Source organism: Schistocerca serialis, chromosome 1, assembly GCF_023864345.2.
Source record: "Schistocerca serialis cubense isolate TAMUIC-IGC-003099 chromosome 1, iqSchSeri2.2, whole genome shotgun sequence".
NCBI lineage: Eukaryota > Metazoa > Arthropoda > Insecta > Orthoptera > Acrididae > Schistocerca > Schistocerca serialis.
The window spans coordinates 501,681,881-501,706,527 of record NC_064638.1 but is presented as its reverse complement, the minus strand read 5'-3'; the positions used below and the strand labels follow the sequence as shown (position 1 = coordinate 501,706,527).

The 24,647-nt window shown below is 42.1% G+C and overlaps 1 protein-coding gene across 1 annotated transcript in view; it reads left to right on the top strand.

Annotated features, from left to right (window-relative positions):
- LOC126474138 (obg-like ATPase 1) overlaps positions 1 to 24,647 on the top strand; it is a 314,868-nt gene that overhangs the window by 236,766 nt on the left and 53,455 nt on the right. Inside the window, exons 7-8 of the mRNA XM_050101582.1 lie at positions 14,096 to 14,193; positions 14,532 to 14,672. Of these exons, the coding sequence (XP_049957539.1) occupies positions 14,096 to 14,193; positions 14,532 to 14,672 (239 nt within the window). The remainder of the gene's footprint in view (positions 1 to 14,095; positions 14,194 to 14,531; positions 14,673 to 24,647) is intronic.

Sequence of the window (24,647 nt, the reverse complement as noted above, 5' to 3'; positions counted from 1 at the left end):
AAGCCCAGAAATAGAGGCGCAGAAACAGTATTACATCCAGTTTTGGCCCATCCTAGCGGTACCATCGTCAGTGTTGGCTTTTACGTAGGAAGAGACACTGACGGAACGAATGTCATGCAGAAATGTGGTGCAGTTGCGGCATCAAATGTTCTACGCCATTCACTGGACTGTGAATATTTAAATCCATCTCACAAGGGAAGCATGCAGTATACTATCTGACCAAAAATATCAGGACATCCCTTCGTAATGCGGAACTGATGATTAGATGTCATGAAACGCGACTCCGGCAGTATACAAATAGGGCGAAGTGTTGTATTGTCGGTAGAGAAGCAGGAACAGCAGAACGGATCGGTCAGAAGAGCCCACAGACTTCGAAAGTCGATTGTTGGTGAGGTGATAATGACGTGGAAACGCAAAGGAATAACTGCAGCTAAACCAAGACCAGGCAGACCTCCTGTACTGACAGACACGTCGAGCACTGCGGAGGATTGTTGTAAAAAGTAGCGCATCGTCAGCGGAAGGAATTACTCGTGAGTGCCAAAGTACTACCACCAGTCCAGGTACCACAGCGACTGTACGTAGGAAGTTGAAAAGAATGAGACACAGTAGTCGAACAGATCCTCACAAGCTACACATTTTTTGTAGCCAGTTAGCGCTAAGCGACGTTGAAAGTGGTATACAGGTGGACGCCACTGGGCATTGGATGACTGGAAACGAGTGATTTGGAGTGATGGGTCACGCTGTATGCTCCTAAGTCGAATCGAATGTTGAAAGGTCAGTTTCGAAACAGGCTATCTCGCCTACTTTCGGAGGTCTGTAGAGGACGCACATTAGGCAAATTTTCTTAAGGGATTTGATACTTACGAACCTATATTTGACTTGTGCTACTACTCCACCTGATCATCTGTTACTTCTGTTGTGTCTTTGGACAGTGGCGTCTAAATTTAGGCAACTGAAGAGCACACTTGGCTTGAGCCGGCTGTTCACATTCATTAGAAGAAAGACATGGATGTTGATATTCTGAAATATACGGCGGAGTTCGTCGAAATGAGTTGACCAACTATGTTCTGCAGTAACAATACAGACACACGGCTAGAACCTGTGGCTGCATTAGTAGACAAGTTCGTAGCTTCTAAAGCACACCCTTTAGAATTCATTTACACTGTTTTTTTTGTTTTTTTTTTTTCATTTTTTATCCTCAACATTATCCAGTCATCTCTTGTTCACTAGCTATTCATCCTAAATTCGGATACCATATTATTCAATTTTTTTTTATCTTTCAGCAGTGAAATCCTCGCATATTATCAGGCTTGTCATCGCGAGTTTCTTAATCACTCTGTTTCAGACCTTTTCGTATATGACACAAACCTCACGATTGTGGATCTAGGTTTCGCAGATAACAGCGTTCTACATCCTACTCTATAACTTCTGATTGTAGAATGTGCTGCATGTGTATTTGTTCTTGCTTTAAGGTTTTACAATTTAAAATGGCTATGTAAATAGTAAACATTTTGATTTTACCAGTGCTGCACAAAAATATGTAATCCACATTGCCTTCGCCTAGAAGAATTACGAGCGATGTTCTGTATCATTTTACCAAAATGGAAGAAAAAGGAAAATGCTGCTACTGTCAGCAGATAATTTCCAGTGCTTCTGGCTCATCATCAAACCTGAAGAGACATTCTAAAATAGAAGCTTACTACAGTACCTCTGGAACGATGTGGGGGAAGCCGATCAAGATCGCTATCAATCAGTTCAGAAATTCAAGAAATCGCTTCTCGTGAACTATCATCACTGACGCCTGCTTCCACCTCCCAAAAAGGCAGATTGAGTCTCAAGCTGTATCCACCCCATCAGTGTCGTCAGGTTCTGGACCAAGTCCTGATTTATTTCCTTCTGTGGTGCCCCACCCTCAACTACTTTTCATTTACAACAACCAATAAGTAATTTTTTTAATATTATAAAGCCACTCACATTAAATAAAAGTAAGTCATTAGATATACAGCTTTAAAAAATGACTTGCAGGTAATACCAGCCTCTCTCTTAGTTGCTTTGCCCAAACTATAATTAACCAAGTTGAAAAACGTTGCCACTTTGCATCATGAGTTATTTGATAAAACTAAAAATGACTTGACCACAGTAAAGGCAGTCTGCCCTTCGTCTCATGCGTGGACGAGTGTAAATTACATTACTTTCTATGCACCCACTGCGCATTTCATAGATGAGAATAGTGAACTAAAGTCATACCTTTTAGAGCGCTCGCAGTTCGAAGACAAACTGCAGAAAACATCTCAAACTGGGTAAAGTGTATTATCCTAAATACAATATCAGTTTTAAAATCACGCCCATAATAACAGAAAATCCGTAAAATATGAAATTAACTGCCATGCTTCTGAAACTATCACATATCCCACGCTTTGTACATTCTTTCGACCTCACTGCTCTACACGCAGTTCAGAAGTCCACACAGAAAATCATTGACAAGGCCAAATGAATTGTTATATTTCTTAAGGAGAGGCCTTTTGCTTCAAGCAAACTTGCTGAAATGCAAGAAAATTAAAAAAAAAAAAAAAAAAACGACTGAAACAAGATGGCTCAACGAGATGGAACTCTGCTTACGAAATGTTGCAAAGATTAACTGTAAATAAAGATCCCATAATTTCTTACCTCGCTATTTTGAGTGGAAAATCGGTCACCTTAAACTTAAAACGTACAGACTGGGAGATAATGCAACAGATTTTACAGATTTTCAAAGTTTTCTGTGAGGTAATCAAAGCGGTGTCCTGAGAGAAAACAGTCTCATTTTCGAAAATGAAAGTCTTGCCAAGATTAATGGAACGGAAAGTAAAATCTTTTAAAGACAACAATAATGCATATCCTAAAGAAATTGGTTGATAAATAGCTTAAAGGGCTATCAGAGTGGTTTGGGGTTATCTCCAGCAACGAACTTATTAATAAGGCAACGTTACTGGACCCGATTCAAAGGCAAAGATTTTCAGACGACAAAATATTTCAGGACTGCTACATGGAGGCTACTGCAGAAATGAAAGCGTTGGTTGTTCAGTGAGAAAAAGCAGAGCTCATTTAACCAGTTACCACCGTGACACATGAGACTTATTCAATCTGGGAGTAGTTCAGTGAAACTATTACTCAGCTTCAAACAAGTCATGAGCCAGATAATGCAGCAGTTGTCGAACGGGACAAGTATTTAGCGGAGGGATATTTGCCTAGAAACAGCATCTATTAAACTGGTGGGAAACAAGAAAATTGCTGTGGCCAGCGCTGTATCAATTGGTCCTAAACGTATTATGTATCACACAGCAGTGTCTGGCCTGTGAACGAATATTTTCAAAAGCAGAACGAATATACACTAAGAAGAGAAAGAGACTCACATCGACTAAAATGTGTCAAATTTTATTTGGAACTTACAATATTAATTTTTCCTTAATGGAACTTATATGGTAATACTGACTAAAAATGATGACTGCAGATACACTTCAGTTACAGTTGGTATAATTTTTATATTTTTTCCTGTAAAAGTATCAAAATATAACAAGAATCAGTCTTCATACTTAAAAAATTTCTGCTTGATAAAATATATTTAGGATTTTGTTGTAATATTTAAAATTTTTACAGCAGACGAAATTTAAAGCTTTTTTATCTGAACATTACTAGGGACATAACACAAAATTATTACTCCTCTTTATATGTTCTTTCAAAATAAGACCAAATCGGATAAAAATACTGGTTTACTGACCTGAATTAAAAAGGCACTGTACCTTCCTTTTACTTATTTTTATGAGTGAATGGTCACTGCTGAGTCATGAAAAAAGCTAGTTCATTCTAGTGAGTGACCAGTTCTGATCCGATCTCTGAAAAGAACAGTTTTGCCCATATCTAGTATTCTTTGGCAATCCAATGAAAGTGTATGAGCTTGGCGAATGCCTGGAGAATGTTACGTTCCATCCGTATTTAGTGCCAACTGTTAAGTACGGAGGATGTGGTCTTGTGGTATGGATGTGTTTCTCCTGGTCATGACGTCGTCCCTTTATTGTGCTCAAGAAAACGCTAAATGAGGAAAGATAACAACTCATTTTACAGCATAATATGCCGCGCACAGTTGAGGCCCTTATTTTGGAAACGATTGTATCAGCACGACAATGCAGCATCTGCGAGGCAATGGTTTGAGACAGTAGCATCTCTGAAATGGACTAGCCTGAACAAAGGCCAGATCTGAACCCAGAGAAACACCTGTGGAATGATTTAAGGCGTCGGCTTGCGGCCAGACTCCATTTTCCGACATCTCTACCTCCTTTGGCTGGGGCTGTTGAGGAAGAATGGGTTGCCATTCCCACACAGAGATTCAGACACCACACTGAAAGCGTCCCCAGAAAAGTTCAAACCGTCATAAAGATGAAGGGTGGACACATTCCCTAGTAATCTTCATTAATAGGTCTCCCTATACTTTAGATCAGATAATATACGCACAACAGATCTGCGATTTCGCTCATCTTTCCTGCAATTATAGTATATACGTAGATGCAAGAAGTACTGATGTAGTACGATGCGCTTATCAAGCGTTTTCGCGAAATCTTGTTTCAAAGCTTGAAGAGCCTGTTGAGTACCACACAAGAACGACAGCCGTGGAGGTTCAGATGGCTCTGAGCACTATGGGACTTAGCATCTGAGGTCATCAGTCCCCTAGAACTTAGAACTACTTAAACCTAACTAACCTACGGACATCACACACATCCATGCCCGAGGCAGGATTCGAACCTGCGACCGTAGCAGTCTCGCGTTTCCGGACTGAAGCTCCTAGAACCGCTCGGTCACCGCTGCGGCAGCCGTGGATTATTGCGTTAATGCAGCTGGGTAAAGCTGCACATTAGAGCTCTCCCCTCACTGCGTCAGAGTCTCGTTTTTTGTTTTTTTTTTTTGTTTTTAATTTTTTAATTTCCCATCAAATATTTATATCGCTGCAACGAATAATTTTTCATCGATGAGGTGTAATAGAGGTTTTTAGGAATCGTGAAGGAAAGGGCATTTGTTCATGTATCCACTTAGTGAGAAGTTGTGACAATGAACGCATTACACATATAATTCTTTGTTGTCATTGGTGAGCCGACAGGACTTTTGGTGGAATCTATCATAAAAGACTGAAAACTTAGCATATACTTACTCCGAGCCTATTTTATGAATGTCATTTTCTCACAAGCACGCTTGGTTTTTTAATGACGGTAGTTGAAAAAAACGCGTAATTAACATGTAAATGGAATGGCCGTTCAGGTATAATTATTGACACAAACCATTCGTATTTCAGCGTATGTACGATTACTGAGTTCTCAACTGATGCTACACCAGGGAGTGAAGAGTAATGCTTTCTTCACGACATGGTATATCTCACTGCTGCAGTCGCACAGGAAATATCTGACTTTGGCTGTGAAAGCCTACATCGAATGGCGTAGAGAAAGAGAGAGAGAGAGAGAGAGAGAGAGAGAGAGAGACGCGAACGCAGTGCCGGCAAGTTTGTAGTCTGCCGTCTCAACCAGTTGCACCGAACGTGGTGGTACAGTGGTTAGCACACTGGTACTGAGCAGTGATTCTCCTTCTACAGCGTTTTGAAACTGGAAATTTCTTTATGGTCGCCCTGTACTTTTCGCACTTGGCCATGAAAACGCATAGAAGATAGTGCACAACACACTTGAAAGAAAAAAAATGTAAAACAATGGTGCCTATTTTCATTTTATAATAGCGGATTTTTTTCCCTGTTGTCAGGGCTCCAATCAAATAGTGGATAGCTGCTTCGATATTCTTGAAACGGCAGAACGGGCAGTCGGAATGCTCAGTGGATTGTTCGATCCACGGTAGAGCTTCACAGAAACGATGAAACACCTAAATTGGCAAACGATTGAAGACAGACGCCAGTTATCCCGCGAAATCCTGCTTATGACATTTCTATAATCAGTATTAAGCGAAGAATCACAGGAATATACTTGAACTCTTCCGAATGCTTACATAGGGATCGCGAAAATGGCACTAATTACAGCACGTACAGAGGCATTTAAACAGTCATTCTTGCCACGATCCGTACGCGAATGGAACGACTGGAAACCTTAATATTAGGTGCTATGGAAAGAGGCATCTACCATGCACTGTGCAATGGTTTGCGGAAAATGTATTGACGAAAAGTCATCCAGTATAATGGAAGTAATATCTGCCGTTCCGCAAGGAAGTGCTTTAAGCACTCTGCTGTTCGTGGAAAATTTGGAAATTTGTGGTAAGTACCTGTGGGATCAAACTGCTGAGATCTTCGGTCGTTAGGCTTACACACTACTTAAACTAACTTACGCTAAGGGCAACATACACAGCCATGCCCGAAGGAGGACTCGAACCTACGACGGGGAGAGCCGCGCGAACCGTGGCAACGCGCTTCACGCCGCGCGATTCTGCTGTTCCTAATTTATCTAAACGATTTAAGAGGCAGTCTCTCAGATTGTTTGCAGATAATGCTATCGTGTACCGTCCAGTAAAGTCTCAGAAAATCAAAATCAGTTGCAAAATGTATCAGTGCGGCCCGAAAAGTGGCAATTGACCTCAAACAATAAAAAGTGACCACCAAAAGGAATCCGTTAAATTTCGTCTACACGATAAATCACGGTAATCTAAAACCTGTCTTTTCAGCTAAAATTATTAAAACAAACCGTTTTTCGTTGCAACGTCATCTTTTCATGAAATTTCAGCCACCAATTTTCTCCTCCGAATGCGAAAATATTTTGTTGCCGCCTATCTACATAGGGAGAAATTATCATCGTAATATATTACAGAAAAAAAATCGTACGGAAGATTGAAGCGTTCGTTTTTTCCCGCGCGTTGTTCGATGAACCTTCTGCCAAGAACTTAGGTGTGAATTGCAGAGTAGTCATGCAGATGTAGATGTAACCGTTGTCTAAATGCTACACATTATCGCTGCTACCATTTACATATTTTGGCTGCAGATCCGTCCATTTCTTTGTAGTTTCGGTACCACATACATTCTCTGCACCACCTGTTCTCTGATCTTTTATCTTAGTTTGCCTCTTTATTTAATCCCAAGAATCCTGCCCTTGAGAATGTTTTTAAGGAAGCCGTATGTATTACAAGTTGCTCAGAGAGTGACGATTTTCTTCTTCCCGTTATTGTAGGGAAGTTTTGTTGTACCCTCATTCCTTTTAATTCCTGATTTGAGTCTTCATTTCTGTCCAACCGATTTCCGTCATCCTCCGGCATAACCACGTTTTCACTGCCCTTAGTGCCTTTACACCAACCTTTAAGTGTATCCATATTTTGCAGTCATACCGTAACTTAGTCCAAATTGTGACAGAATCCTTCCATTTTCTCATGCTTTAAAACGGTTAAAAGCTGAGCTGTTTCTTGTCTCTCTTAACCAGAGCAGTTTTTTTATAATATACAGTGCTTCTCCAAGTATCATTATATTATTTTTCCGTTAATCTGAAACTAATACTCTTAAAAAGATTTGACAATTTTATTGTTTTCTGCATATTATTTTCGGTGTTGGATACTATTGCTAGGACCACCCGAAAACCTGATGTAATAGGTGGTGATTCCATTTACTCTTATTCGTGGTGCTTTCGATTTATTGCATTTCCATTGGAGTAAGTTCCTTGATTAGGAGGATCATTGTCTTACCTCCGTATTGGCTTTTGCTTTGTGTATGCTTGAAATATACTTTTGTAGCGGATGTTGATTTTTTAGGAAGTGAATACCCTGTGTAACCAGTTTGCGATATTCTTTCGCGCTCTTATTGCCGCAACTAATCATCATGCAGCAGGAACCTCCTGTTATGGGAGAAGTGTGATTGATGATAGAAATCTGTTCGCAGTGCGGAGCTGTAGAGTCCGGAATGTGACACACAGACTTTGAATAATAGTGCAGACTATACATAAAAAGCATACCCAGTTCACGAAAAATAACCATTGAAGTGGTGCTATGACAAATAGCGTGATGATAAAACGAATAAAAAATACCGATCGTAGCTTTCAGAATCGATCTTTTAAAAGGAATACCGAATTGTTTCCTCTGAAAAGAACGCGGCCGATTTCCTTCTCCGTCCGTGGCCAGCATGAGCTGTAAAGCTATCGTCAACAGGATGTTAAAACCTAACTTTCCTTTCGCAAGAACAACAGGTGTTAAGATGGAATAGAAATGAAGTCCCATGCTTCTTGACAGAGCCCGCACCGCCGTACTAGGCAAGGTCCTAATGGAAGTGGTTTTCCGTTGCCTCCGACCGTAATGGGAATGAAGTGATGACACAACACCACCCAGTCATGTTGGGGCAGGTGAAAATCCCAGGCCCCGCCGCGGGGTCGAACCCGGGACCCCGTACTCGGGAAGCGAGAACGCTACCGCGAGACCACGAGCGGCGGACGGTGTTAACATAATCAGTAGTAAATGGTTTAACTGATGAGACAGTTTTAATAGTTTTGAAACGAGGGTAGTGATGGTCACATAACCGTAAATAAGTGTGCTTATCTATGATATATCGCAAAATGGAAATGCGAATTTTACAAAATGGAAATGCGAATTTTAACAAAATGGAAATGCGAATTTTCACGACGAACTTAATAGTTATCCGCCATTTTCCATGACTGACGACTGAATTCGAGAATAGTGAACAGTCTGATATTTAAACTATCCTAAACGATTAAGACGGAATGTGTATTACATTTGAAAATTGATTGAACTGACGGTAGTATTGTTCCACAACTATCCAACCATGTAGTGTACTTATACTTGTTACGACCGTGGAGCATGACATCAGCTTTCAAAGCGTATTACATCACCTTCATTTATGAGTGTTACAGCACATCAAGTTTTTCGCTGCCTGACAAAGAAAGTAAAGCACTCAAATCACTTCAAAAAGGAAAGGCCACTGGACCTGAGGACGGGACAGCAGTTCGAGTCTACGAAGAGTACGGGAAAAAGCTTACCCCTCTTCTTCCAACAATGTACCCTAGGTCTCTGGAGGAGCGAAGCGTTCCTAATGATTGGAAAAAAGCATTGATCATTCCCCTTTTCAAAAAGGATTGTCGAACAGGCGCACGATGAACCCTCTGCCAAGCACTTAAATGTGAATTGCAGAGTAATCATGTAGATGTAGATGAAACAACAGGGCATTGTCTCTGAAGCCGGTCTGTTGTACAATTTTGGAACAAGTTTTATGCTCGCCTATTATAACATTTCTGGAAATAGAAAAGCTACTGTGTAGGAATCAACATCGGTTGTTCCGTAAAGCCGAGTGGTCTCAGGCCCTGCAGTCATGGACTTTGCGGTTGGTCCCGGCGGAGGTTCGAGTCCTCCCTCGGGCATGGGTGTGTGTGTTTGTCCTTAGGATAATTTAGTTTAAGTAGTGTGTAAGCTTAGTGACTGATGGCCTTAGTAGTTAAGTCCCGTAAGATTTCACACACATTTGAACATTTTGTTACGTAAATAACGATCGTGTGAAACCCAGCTCGCTCTATTTGTTCACGAGAAACAGAAATCGGTAGATACCGACGCTCTGGTAGACGCCGTGTTGTTCTCTTCCAGAAGATATTCGATACACTTCCGCACTGCCGCCTAATGAGCAAAATCCTAGCGTGCGGAATATCAGACCAACTGCGTGATTAGAGTGAAGAAATTCTAGTACACAAAACACAACATGTCCTTCTCAACGGAGAGATGTCTTCCCACGTAAAAGTAACTTTCTGGCGTGCCCCAATGGAGTGTTGTAGGACCATTACTTTTCACAATATACACAAATGACTTTGTAGATAACGTCGAAAGTTCCATGAGGCTTTTCGCTGATGATGTGTTGTATATGGGGAAGTCACAACGCTAGAAAATTGTACTGAAATGCAGGACGACCTGCAGATGATCGACGCTTGGTGTAGGAAGTGGTGATTGACCATCAACACAAACAAAAATATTGCGAATGCATAGAGAGAAACTCCCCTTATTGTATGATTACACGATTGTAGAACAATCACTGCAAGCTGTTACTTCCATGAAATATGTAGGAGTTTGCGAACGGGGAGATATGAAGTGGAATGACCACACAAAATTAATCTGGCTAAGGCTGATGCCAGACTGAGATTCACTGAAGGAATCCTCAGGAAATATAGTCCATCAACAAAGGTGGTAGCTTCAACCACTAACTGAGTATTGCACGTCAGCCTGGGATCCGTACCAGATAGGACAGATAGAGGATGAGCAGCACGTTTCGTTACAGGTTGATTTACTACGCGCGAAAGCTTCACGGAGATACTCAGCCGACTCCTCCAGTGGCAGACGCTGCGACAGAGGCGTTCCTCAAGGAGTCAGCCAATGTACTGCTTCCTTTACAAAGACTTTGGCAGAATGAACCCATTTATCAATATGGGGTTGCATTCTCCCTGACTTACGAGGTGTGGCTAGAAAAAAACCGGACTAGTACTGGTGAAACAATAAAACGAATGCAATAAGGCTGAAAGTCGCGTGACCTGTCACGTGACTCTCGCTCCGCCTACTGCTCGAGTTTCATCTGCCTCCTGCACTCAGTCTGCCCGTGGCGTCTGTTTTAAGTAGTTGACGTTTTGTCTGTGCGTCGGAAAATGTTGAGTGTACAGAAAGAACAGCGTGTTAACATCAAATTTTGTTTCAAACTAGGAAAATCTGCAGGTGAAACGTTTGTAATGTTACAACAAGTGTACGGCGATGATTGTTTATCGCGAACACAAGTGTTTGAGTGGTTTAAACGATTTAAAGATGGCCGCGAAGACACCAGTGATGACACTCGCACTGGCAGACCATTGTCAGCAAAAACTGATGCAAACATTGAAAAATCGGTGAACTTGTTCGACAAGATCGCCGTTTAACAATCAGAGCAGTGTCTGAGTTAACGGGGGTTGACAAGGATTACCGATTTACCGATTTTTTCAATGTTTGCATCAGTTTTTGCTGACAATGGTCTGCCAGTGCGAGTGTCATCACTGGTGTCTTCGCGGCCATCTTTAAATCGTTTAAACCACTCAAACACTTGTGTTCGCGATAAACAGTCATCGCCGTACACTTGTTGTAACATTACAAACGTTTCACTTGCAGATTTTCCTAGTTCGAAACAAAATTTGATGTTAACACGCTGTTCTTTCTGTACACTCAACATTTTCCGACGCACAGACAAAACGTCAACTACTTAAAACAGACGCCACGGGCAGACTGAGTGCAGGAGGCAGATGAAACTCGAGCAGTAGGCGGAGCGAGAGTCACGTGACAGGCCACGCGACTTTCAGCCTTATTGCATTCGTTTTATTGTTTCACCAGTACTAGTCCGGTTTTTTTCTAGCCACACCTCGTATACGCATCGAATGATTCAGTTGCGAAGTGTGTCATAAAGCCGCTGTAACCTTTCTGGGGCAGGCTGCCCCCACAGTTGCTGAAACTGATCCTTATATTCTGGGCACTAGCACTAGAACGAAGCTGACGTCCAAGCTGATCCAACATGTTCTGGAGGGTACATGTACGGGGATCTCGCTGGTTGTGGGAGTACCACAACATCACGCAGACGGTTCATGAAGACAGGTTCCAGGTATATACGAGCTTTGTCCAGTTGAACACGATACTGTTGCATGAGAGGACGCAGGATGTCCGTATCGTATCTTTGTGCCCTGAGACTTCCCTCATCACTAGCAGCCGTGACCTGAAGCCATATCCGATGGCTCCCCACACTATGACTCCAGGAGTAATACCACTGTGCCTCTCCAAAACTGGAAGAAAGGGACCTCTCCTCACATCGCGGCAACACTCGCCAGCGAAGGTCATCTTGCGGTAGTGCAAAACTGCAATTTATCGCTGCTAGCCTCACATTCTTTTGCGGTCCAAATTGGACCACTATCACATATGAATGACCGGCAAACCTGAATATTCCACTATTCGACCAGCCGGCCTAACGTAGACCAGAATGAAGCCCCTTTTAAACTGTCAGGTTCTGATAAGGCTGTCTCGCAAGAGCACTTGACACCTCCGTATCCTTCGCAGCTATCACTCAACATGTCCGCCCCGATAGCTGAGTGGTGAGCGTGAGGGATTGCCGTCCTACGGGCCTGGGTTTGATTCCCGGCCGATTCGGAGATTTTCTCTGCACAGGGATTGGGTGTTATGCTGTCTTCATCATCATTTCATCCCCGTCCGGCGCGCAGGTCGCCCAATGTGGCGTCGAATGTAATAAGACTTGCATCAAGGTGGTTGGACCTGCCCCCCCAAGGGGCCTCCCGGCCAATGGCGCCAAACGCTCATTTCATCACTCAACATCTGACGCTGTTCACGCCCTCTGTATGACCTACCAGGGCTCGTAACAGTACTAACCACAAACAATACTAAAGTACTTCGGTTCCTGTTCTACCTGTCACAAAGAATTGGAACTCTAATAACTACAATTTTGGACCATGTATGCCCGTTACGAGAAAATCTTGAGTTCTTTGTTCTAGAGATATTTTCCAGAAATGTGCGGGTCTCGTAAAGAAAATCAAGTCAGTTATGCAATCCGCTCAACAATGAGACCTAAATTTATGTAAGGCTAGATTCTCGACGATAACTCCATATTAGAGCAGATTGACACTTGGACTGTGTATTCTGACAATGTTTATGAGTTTCACAAAACAAAATTAACAACACTTTGAAAAGACGGGAAGCTTTTATTCGTAAACGTCCTTATCGAAAATGTGAAGAACAAAAAACCCTGCCGGCCGGTGTGACCGAGCGGTTCTAGGCGCGTCAGTCTGGAACCGCGCGACATCTACGGTCGCAGGTTCGAATCCTGCCACGGGCATGGATGTGTGTGATGTCCTTAGGTTAGTTAGGTTTAAGTAGCTGTAAGTTCTAGGGGACTGATGACCTCAGATGTTAAGTCTCATAGTGCTCAGAGCCATTTGAACCAAAAACTCTGCTTGATTTTGACAGATATAAAGAGGACAGTTAGTTTGAACTACCTTTCCATTCGTTTTGTGTTGTAGTCTTCAGTCCGAGGACTGGATAGATGAAGCTCTTCTCACTAGTCTATTCTGTGCAAGCCTCTTCATTTCTGCATAACTGCTGCAACCTAAATCCATTTGGATGTGCTTGCTACAGTCGGTCCTTGGTCTCCTTCTGCAATTTTGCCTCCTGTTTGTCCTATCAGCCGATCTCTTCTATTAGTTAAGTTGCAGCATAAATTTCTTTTCTGCTGTCCAGTTCGATTCAAACCCTCTTCATTGCTTATTCGATCTACCTATCAAATCTTCACCATTCTGCTTTAGCGCCATATTTCAAAATCTTCTTTTCTCTTCATGTCTGAATATTTTATTGCCCACGTTTCACTTCTGTACCAGGCTACATTCCAGACAAAACAACTTCGGAAAAATCTTTCTAACAGTTAAATACACATTCATTGTTAAGAATCCCTCTTTTTCAGATGTACTTTTATTGCTTTATCCAGTCTATCTTATATCCTATCTACTTCGCGCATCGTCAGTTATTTTTCTTCTCAAATAGCAAAAGTTGTCCACTACTTTTAGGATCTCAATAATTTTAAATGAATGTCGTATAGTCCAGGGGACGTCTTTCGGCCTAGGTCTTTCAGCACACTGTCGAAGTCTTCTCCTAGTTGCCACATTCCCCATCTCTTCTTCATTTGCTTCGTCTTGATGTTCGTGTCCTTTGTGTAACGCCTCTATAGGCTATATTCCTTCCACAAAACCTTTCTGTCTTTCCTTAGCACTTTCATTTCATTTGTGCACTTTTTACTCCTACAGGTGCTTTTCTTTTCTCCAAAAGTTTAATTTTTCTGTAGGCGACATACATCTTCCATTGCATCGCTCGTTTTTTTCCCAATTGTACAACTTTGATGGTGGGAGGACACCAAGTAGAACATCAAATTTGATGGTTGTATTGTACATAGATATTTTTATTTAAAAACATGACAGTATTGTCTCTGTCCGAAATAAGGTAAGTCGAAAACATTTATTTCATTGTCATAGTCTTACGTATCTTTACAAAGCTGAATGACAACGACTGTACAGTAAGAGAAATTTCCTTTCGCCTGCAGATCGAGGTCCTAAACAAGCATATGTTCATCACCACCAAACCTGTGATATACCTGGTTAACCTCTCTGAAAAGGACTACATTAGAAAAAAGAATAAATGGTGAGTACAGATACATTTATTTTCATATTGATATTAATGAACACGTTTCAGTATAAAGTATGCCCGACATTATCGTTTCGATGTTTGAAGAAAATTTTTGTCGGACCGCAGAGTGAAGGAGGAGAATTCTGTTGTTATTGTGACAGGTGATTTTAGATTTTTGTTGATGGATCAGGAGACGCCTTTACCTTATCTCCCTGTATCTGTCGCACAGTAATTCAGTCTTAACAAAATAGTCACTTGCTCTTCATACTCTTACTTCTTGCAGTCATTTGCAAGAAGTTTCCCCAAAAATAATAATAAAACATTGAAGGATTTAATCTGTTCTTTTCCCTTAGGTTAATTAAAATCAAAGAATGGGTTGATAAAAATGACCCAGGTTCCATAATCATCCCCTTTTCTGGAGTCTTTGAAAATAAATTGTTGGATATGGACGAGGTGGAGAGGAAGAAATATCTTGAAGACCACAACACAACAAGGTAAATAGTAGTGTTTCCTTCAAGAATACAGTTAAACGGTTTCAAATTTCTGTTCATTATATGTGATTTGTTCGAAGAAATTACTGTTTCGGAGACTTGTTGCTTCAATAGATTATTAACATTATTGTTAGTAGTAGTAGTAGTATATAGATGCCTATGGCTATACTGAAGATACGAGTTCATTACATTCAGTTCATTTTGTTCATGTGCCATGTATGAACATATACGTAGGCAGATTTGATATGTAGATGGAGTACGTTTTAGGAGTGGAAAGGTTGGTTAATATCCAAAGGTCGGAAAACTAAACTTACAAATACAAAAATAACAATGTTAATAAAAACTGATAAAAGCTGAATACAAGTCGAAGTTGCGTATAAACATATGAGTATTTGGTCTCCCCCATATACTTGATTCTCCATACTTTGACATTTTCACGTTTATCACACATTCGATAGCTGCTAATATCATCTGAGGGTGACTATCGATACGAAAACTCCTAGAACTTCCTTGTTTCGAGTTCCTCCACAAACTAATGTTCTTTGCTTTAATATACTGACTTTGTCATAACAACGTACGCAAGCACCAACAACAAGAAGATCAAAATGGTTCAAATGGCTCTAAGCACTATGGGACTTAACATCTGAGGTCATCAATCCCCTAGACGTAGAACTACTTAAACCTAACTAACCTAAGGACATCACGCACATCCAAGCCCGAGGCAGGATTCGAACCTGCGACCGTAGCAGCAGCGCGGTTCCGGACTGAAGCGCCTAGAACCGCTCGGCCATAACGGCCGGCGATAAGAAGTGTACCTGGTGTAATGCCAAAGCAGCATTCTTTTTTTTCACGTCTAACAGCTGCATTTGTGGTTTATAAGAGTGAAATTAATTCCTGTTGCAGTTACTTGAAAGTAAACGTCAGTTTTCACCACCGGGAAATAGGTTTTCTGCCGCGTTGATGATTGTTATGGAGGCAGGGTATGAATGCAGAACACGGAGTAGAAGAATGCCAGTGTCGATCGTAGGACTTACGGAATTTTGTGCTTTTAGTGAAGACTGTGTGGCTTACTTGTGGCAAGGGGTGGATCGGTGGGAACGGCGGATTTATTTACTTGGCAATACCCGCCATTAGACTCATCGTTCTCACAGTTTTTCAGGAAGACGTGAAGGAAGCAATTGTGCTGTTTCCAGCTACATTCGGTTTTGAACGCTGTCGTCCTTTCTTCGCAATTAGTAATCGAAGAAAAGGCAATTTTAATCAGTTACATTAATCTTTCCTGGACTTAAAAAAGTGCTTTGTTTTATTTCCTGTTGGCACCGTCGAGAATTCGCAGCTTTCATTCGAACTGTCATCATTCATAGACTCTTAATTCGACTGTCATATGATGGAACATGGTGCACTGTATCCAGTTACGTAGCTTCCATAAAATATTTGTTTCTCGAGTCGCTGAAAGAAACAGCACAAAATATTCGCTTACCATTGTGGTTCTGTGATGACAGAACGCTATTTCAGAATCTCGAGTAAAGAACATTATTTAATGCCCCTTCGACTAAGAAGACGTACTAGAACTAGGAAACTGTGTGCATCATGTATTACAACCTAAGAGTTTCCAGGCGCATTTTCTTTGGCGTTTCGCCAGATATTTGCAGTTTCATTTTTGGCGTTGTGTAGCTGGAGTCAGACCAAACGAATACTACTCGTCTTGTCTTTCTTGTGACGCTCGTTCTCAACGGAAAACGCCAGTTTCTTTCCTGTTACACAAACAGGATAATTTTTAAAATTGAATTTTACATGCCTATTCGATAGAGCGGTCGCAAATTAGCCTAATGTCATATTTGTGTTACGGGCATGTATTAACAGGAACAGTGAAACACGAAGTACTCCAGCAGCAACTGAGGGGCGCTGCTGCGTGGCGGTAGCGCTGCTGGAGAACTAGTTATTCCTCGTGTTTCACTGTCCGTGTTCTACATATCGCTAAAACAAAAATCGCATAAATCGCTTTATCGAATGGGCACGTAAAATCCCACTTTGTAACTGGGAACAAACTTTCCCCGGGCGTCGCATGGAAGACTGTATAATCAGTATTTGTTTGGGCTGACTCCAGTTACAAATTTCAAAACGAAATTGCAGGTATCTGCTGAAACATAAGAAAAACTTCGTCTGATGACTCATAAGAGGGACACCCACTGACCTCTCCAGGCACATCTCGCCTCCTGACCTCACAACTTTAATATTGGCAATACCCGCCTCTTACTTTCCAAACTTCCTTTTGTCCAGGAGTTCTAGTCCCGTGAGGTACGCTGGAGAACTTATATGAAGTCATTGACGAAAGACCATTAAATTTCTAATACTGTAACCTGGTGTCTATTCGAGCTGTTCTTGGAACAGTAACAAAGTGCACTACTCTTGGAGTGTACACGATGGCTTAAGTGAACTAGTCGCAAATGGTACAGCACACAAGTATGGTACACAGTTTTGACCTGATTGTTAGGCACGGCTAACACTTTATCAGAAACGATAAGATTTCGTCCGTGATACCGTAAGTTTTCGTAACATTAGTAGAACGGCGTCTTCACTTCAGATCTGATGACGTGGGAGGCGGCTTCTTGGTTCACACATACATCTGCGCATCGGTTTAGTGGGCGGCGCGGGAGGACTGTTTGGCGTCCTTCGCAATCACGATCATTACGAATAATGATCATGATGATGCGGGGCCGGACGGCGGCGAGCAATTGTAACGAGTATTCCTCCGGCCCCAAATGCAGGGCAGCGCCTCGTAAAACAATGGCATTACGTCCGTCCATTTCATCTGGCCGAGCGGCAAAGGGTTCCGAGTAATTGCAGGCAGGCCTCTCTCTGCCTCTCCGGCGGCGCCCGTGTCGTTATATTACGTATAACTATAGCTCCAGCCGGCGCCTCCGCAGGCAGGTACGTGATTTCTGTCGGCACCGGCACCGCCACCGCCTGTCCCAAACCCTCTGCCATAATTTCATTGTGAGTGGCTCAAAACTATTCGCCCGCTCGCCTTCACCGGACATAGTTTCCGTTTCTGTCAGACCCCTCAGTTCACGAACGTCCCATGTGGCGATACTGAGACTCCAGTAATTCGCTGCTCACTTTTTCCTGCTTGTACAGGGTGCCTCAAAAGAAAGTTTATATTTGCCGTGTCAAAATAAAATAAAGGTTGAAGCCTATCGACAGAATCGTTATTTATTATTAAAATAAACAGTTTAGTAATTTACTTCCTAAAAGCAGTGTCATTTAAACGCAGTCCAGCACGCCTACGGCACTCATTCAAACGATGTACAAAATTTTGGATGACGGCTAGTCATTTAAACACTGGGATGGCTGCCACTTCGCTACGGGTATTTTCTTTAAGTTTATCTCCATAACAAACAAGCCAAGGGACTCAAATCTGGACTGCGTGGGGTCCAATTTATGTCCTTTCCTGGAGATCAATTTACCAGGGTAAATTTCACAAACTTGCAGGATACACGCATTGCGCGTGTGTGCTGTGGCTCCGTCTTGCTGAAACCATGTTCTTCGGTTGTAACCAGGAAAGTTTTTGCAATTCGGGCACCAAAAAGTTATTATACATCGACACATACAACTGCACTACAGCTCTTGTCCTCGAAAAAGTACGGGCCAATTATTCCTCGAGTAAACATCACAGCGCATACAGTAACTTTTGTCGAATGCAGGTGTTTCTCATGCTTCTGTTTGGGATTCATTGCAGTGTAGCAGCACCAATTTTGCTTATTAGTGTGACCGTTCAGGTCAAAATGAGCCTGGTCAGAAAACAAGATGATGTGAAATGATCACTCATTCACATCATTAACAAACTGCGGGATATGTATAGCATCCTGAGGCTTTAATTCTTGCATCAGTTAGCCTTTGTAAGGGTGCAGTTTAAGATCTTTTTGTAGGATTCGGTGCAGAGGTGGTCTATGCACATTTAAGGAATTTGCGCGGTTCCCAGTGGAGAGGTTAGGATCATCACGAGCAGGCTGATTTACTCTCTCCACGGATTCTCCCGTTTTTGATGACCTCGGTCGCCCGATTTCTGTGTGGCCAATGCTGAACGGGTTCCCTGAAACATTTTGACCCATTTCAGGGTAAGGGGGAATACCTGGAGCATCATTTACATTACGCAATCCACTATCACTGCAAACTTTTCCTTCGTGCTACAGTCACCGAATCAGCGTTTCCGTAAAATTCTCACACAGAACGCGCGGTGTGCTCCCAAGACGTGCTTCTTATCAACTGAATTCGTAAAAGGCCAGGAAAGTGATGTACGTACCCCCCCCCTCCCCTCACACGCGCACACGCACGCACACACCCGCACACGCCCACACACACGCACACACACACACACACACACACACACACTCCGATTTGTTGCGCATGCGCAGAGCTCTTCAGGTATAACCTTTCGTCGGAGACACCCTGTATAATATTCGACAATTAAGTAATCTTGTTTCAACATACAACATCTGCAAGGTGAAAAACTTATACATCTACAACAGTATTCAACAAAACCACTCTGAAGTGCATGACAGAAGGTACACTCTACCGTACCAACTATCAGAACTTTTCCCGTTCCATTCACGATCGGAACACGGGAACATAATTGATTGAACTCCTCCGTGCTCGATATAATTGGTCTAATCTTATCCTCGGGACCATTGCGGGACTTATCATTTAAAGCTAGTTCTTGAAACCTTGTAAGTAGGCCTTCACGGGGTAGTTTGCGTCTATCTTCAAGTGACTACCAGTTACTTTTCATCATGATGTCCGTGACACACTCCCAAGGTCAAACAAGCACATGACCATTCGTTCTGCCCTTCAGTATGCATCTGGTCATTATGTTTTGGATCGGGTCTCTCGCATTTGAAGAATATAATGAACAGGAACCCATGAGTGTCACGTAAGCAGTTTCCTTTATAGACTGGTTGCATTACCCTAGTATTCCTCCACTGGCCCAGAGTCTCCCTCCTACTTTACCTACGCAGAGCCTATGCAATCGTTCCATTTGATATCCTTATAAAACGTTACACCCTGATATTTGTATGAATTCACCTCTTCCAGTTGTGACTTGATATTGTAGTCATACGATACTACGTTCTTTTTTCTCGTTTTGCACGGATTTATTTTTATGGACATTTAAAGCAGTCTTTGCACCACTGTAATACTATCAAAATCCAACTCGATACTTGTGCAGCTCTTTTTCGTGTAGTGCTTTGTCATACATAACAGCATCAGACGAGTATCTGAGGGCTGACGAAAAAATGGTTAATATTTCAAATCCCTCAGTTTTTCGCATTGCCATATCGTCTCTCATTGCCGTCAGGTAAGATGATTTTTCCCACATTTGTAATCCAACGCATTTCTTACGTTTTTTCTACCCAGTCGACGGAGTAAACATGTCTAGCATTCGACAGTTTTGTTATTTACAAGTTAATCAACAGAAAGAATTCCTTTTAAAACCCACAAAACATTAACCATAAAGTTTTGCAGAAGATTAAACTACCTTGGGCTTGACCACCGGTATCCGTCCGCTGCCGTGATAGCTGTTGAATTTCTAACGTGAGGTGCGGCCCACGACTCATCTACAGTAACGAACCACCACACGAGAACTGTTGGATTATGTTTAAAACAGTCTAAACATTGCAGAGAAATTTGTTTTTGAATCTCATTTTGGTCAGTACTCGACAAAAGCGCAACTCATATGCGTAAAACATTTTCGTTGTTAAATTCTTAACGTATGGTGAACCGTAACCTTTCTTCTTATATTTCTGTGGTGTGGCTATTTCATACTCCTTTTAAAGTCGATTGTTCAGTAGCTTGTCATATCGTGCTCTTTTTGGATGTCTGGCTATGTGGTTGCACCTTTGGTACAGCCTTATAGGGGTCATCTCCAAGAGAGAGACGCCTACATTTGAATTCAGCAGCTAATGTTGAAAATTAAGGAGCAAGGTTCTGATAAATCGTCCTCAACTTCGAATTAATTTTACTTTGGGCTAGATATTTCAGTGTACATGCTACAATGGAGCACACACTTTAAACAGCCACTTGAACAGAGGCTATTTCTGTGCCAGGTCGGCTACTTTGCACCTTCCGCTCATCCTCTGCGATCAGTCGTCAAAGGCTTCGAAAATAAAAGCGCCGTCGTGTTTGAGTTGCCAACGGCAGAGAATAGGAGACGAAATTGTTTCCAGATATCGTTGTTGCTCATCAGGCACGGGTTTCTTCCATCAGCGCGGAGTCTTAAATAGCAATCCGTGAAGTAGCATCATTACAATTAAACAAATCGCTACAAACACTGTGTGCACTGAAAGTTCTGGGAACCGTGTATGTGTACCACAAGGGCGTACACTCTCAGAGAGCTTTTCGGTGCAAGAGACGCGAATAAAATCTGAAGTAAACTGGCAGATACTTGCAGAAGGGACTAATGACCCTGTAGTTTGGTCCCTATACCCACCGAACCAACCAACCAACCAATACTTGCGAGATTTAGACCTGTCATTGATAATCGACAATGTAAAAAGCTGAGATATAGAACTGCCCTGATATAGATAATGCGTATCCAAACAAAGACAACTGCTTCGTCCAGACTATTCGGAACATATGCTAAGGAATTTTAGAACAGCGACTCCCACCCTACGTGCATATTCCACATCTCAGCCATGATAATGCACCCTCTGATCATCGCCTCGTGTACATCAAGAAATGTCTTCTTAAGTTCAGATAGCGAAGTGTCGAGAACCTCTTTGCTGGGGTCTTTTTAATTATGCATGATGAAATAAAAATACTTGTTTCAGTTGTAATAATGACTATATCGAAAAATGAACGGCAAGTTCATGTTTGTTGGTCTCTTAATAAGATGATAATCTGCATCTTCTGCCATACTTCTGGCCATGCGGATCTGCCCCACTTCTCTTCCAAACAAATTTACGTCTCTCTGGTATGGTTATTTCGTGTCGCTCAGTGGGTGGGTGTAACTCTTTCAACTGGACACCACTTCGGCTCCATCCAACAAAAACTGACGTTCTCTTCCTATAGGCTCCTAACATTGTTGAGAGGTGAAGATTAGATTAAACGCAGACTCAAAATTTCCGTGGCCCGACCGAGATCCAGCCCTGCAACCTCCGTTTCCATTATTGCGCTTTACCACTAGACCGCCAGATCCGACACACTCTCTAAGGCCAAAAACCGATACAAGGCTTACATTCGCCAAGAGTCTTAAAAGAATGGATAAAATACCGTAGTCGAAGGTACTGCTGGAACCGTCCAGGCGTATGCTTCTCAGCTTCGATCTTATTTCAAGCAGCAGAACATCCATAGGTGCTATTCCGATTTTTCCTACCAAATGTGTTTACCGCCGTTTGGGGAACGATACGAATGTTATACTTTTCTTGTAATGTAACGTTCTGTCTAGCGGTTCGAGTTGCAGCCTTGTTCATTTTAACAGAGTAATGGGACATCGCTGTTCTTTAGGACGCCAAATTTGATCTGTTTTGTAGTAATGTATGATGATGATATAACTACACGTGACCACCCGTGTTAATATAAAATACACTAAAAAATTATGCAGTGTTTACTGAGTACCACCAGTAAGTAAGGGGAAATGAAGAGAGAATTCAAACCTGAGATATTTCGAGCCCTACTCTCGACCAGCAAGATAGCAACTCCATCAGAATGTCGCATATCTCCTTTCTGTTTTCTAGTTTCCACTGTTGTGTTTAAAACATCTGAGTATGTACTCGTATCGCTCTTGTCAGCGTCAGAAACTTTTCGGAATCTAATACTCTAATAATTTGTTCCCGAAGGGCATTAATAAACGTTATACTCAATTTTTCATTAATCACTGTCGTGCTAAGAACCTTACCGTGCACCACCTCGGATACCAATATAGGAATCTGCAGCGAGTTTGTCCTTATGTTATGTGTTTTTCACGGAAGCAAGTAAAGGTACTAACGACATTAAATATCTTCATTACCATTGTTCTGGCGCCACAGCGTAGGGTTTTTATCTTCATTACTATTGTACTGGTCCCAAAGTGTGTGTGTGTGTGTGAGTGTGTGTGTGTGTGTGTGTGTGTGTGTGTCTATGTGTGTGTGTGTTTTGCACACCAACTCCTAAATCACTGGACCGACTTCAACCAAACTCGTGTTATACATGATGTCTCATACTGTTTCACAAAAACCGCTGTGGTGTAAGAACCACCTACGTATCATAGTTGAGGAGATATTATTCCATGAACAATGAGATACGTGAAACTGCCGCATAATGCGTGGCGTTTCAGTGTATTAGTTCTGTGCTACTGACTGTATTCGCAATAAATTTCGCAGGAAGTACCCCATAGGCTGCCAAATGCACCTACAAAAGATTATCGTGGTACCACACGTAGTTGAAGAGAGAACACGTCATAAACACAGAAATGCATGAAAAACTACCGCACTGTGCACTACGTTTAAATTTGTTACTTATTTTCTACTAACTCAATTCTCGACACATTCTGCAGACAGTATCCACTTTTGCCGCTGAATGTACCCACAGAAATATATCATTGTATGCCATATAGTTCAAAGCATGTGATGACATAAACAGTGAGATACGTGAAAAAACGCCACATCATCCAAGATGTTTTACTACATCCATTCTGTACTACTAAGACGCTCCTACAGTTGTCACAACTTACGGTAATTCTTGTCATCTGGAAGCGCTTTTGACGATTGTACTGCGAAGCGCGAACGGCTGTAGGCGAAAACGATAACCGTCTATAGAGCTATGAAAAGGTGTTGCCAGAGAGACATTTACAAAAATGTGTTGTAGACACGCGAAGCAGCTGCGCCCTTCGTACAGAAACTATCAGTGATCATGTTTAGTTAGGATACTGTAGTTACACATTGTGGATATTTCTTAGTAAGAATGTTGCTTAATTTCATAGATGTTCCCACGAATACATGGATAACAAATTTTTTCAGTACTTCACTACAAACACAGTTCATTTTTTTTCCCTAATGGAAAATTGTCAAAATGAATACCCGGACAGTGCCACGTTTGTCATCTAGTTACTTTATAAAAGCCAGTTTTCGCACTCTGCGCTATCACTCATGAACAGCCTTTGCCTTCGTCAGGACCGAACTTTTTTCGCCACGTTGTTTCTTTTTTACTCATAATCTCTATATGTTGTCGATTGTCATAAGTGTAGCCCAGACAGTATAATGTCCTACAGTGTAGTGTTCTGAAAGTTCACGTTTGTAATAGACGTTGCGTTGATTGTATTGTGGGACGTAGGTAATTTTCATAACTGTCTGTTAAACGTAAATGAGTCTCGTTCCTATATGTCTCCCGGCGTTCCGAAATGGCGCCCAATCATCTGTCCCCCAAACGGTTCCAACGTAACACGCATTTGCTGGAAAACCACAGTATAGATGGGTGGACACACTCGGGAATTACGTAACCGACTTGAATGTTCGCGCTTTAAACAATAACCCACCATTATGCTTATGTTCATTCTGCACGAGTGTCAGTTGGTTTGACGCCCAAGAGCGCTGCCCTAGTTCTTAGCGTCGCTCGATACCGATGCAGAGGCACGGGTTTCGATTCGCGATGACCACCTCAGATTTTTCTTTGATAGGAAGGACTCGAACGTGTTTCACGCGTCCCCCTGACCCCCCAGCTTAGAAGCTGCTTGAACTAATGACCGGTGAAATTGACTGAGCAAACCGGTGCAGTGGTTAAGATAGCGTACTCGCATGCGGAAGAGTGCCTGTAATCCTGCGTCCACCCATCCAGATCTAGGATTACCGTGGTTTCCGTAAATAGACTAAGCTGGATACCGGGATCGTTCCTATGGAAAGATCACATCACTAATTACTTGATCGTCAGTGGGACGGTCATCGCAAATCTTCCTTTCTTCTGCCTATGTGACGTCGAACTGAAAGATTTCCACTTGGCTAAGAGTGACTT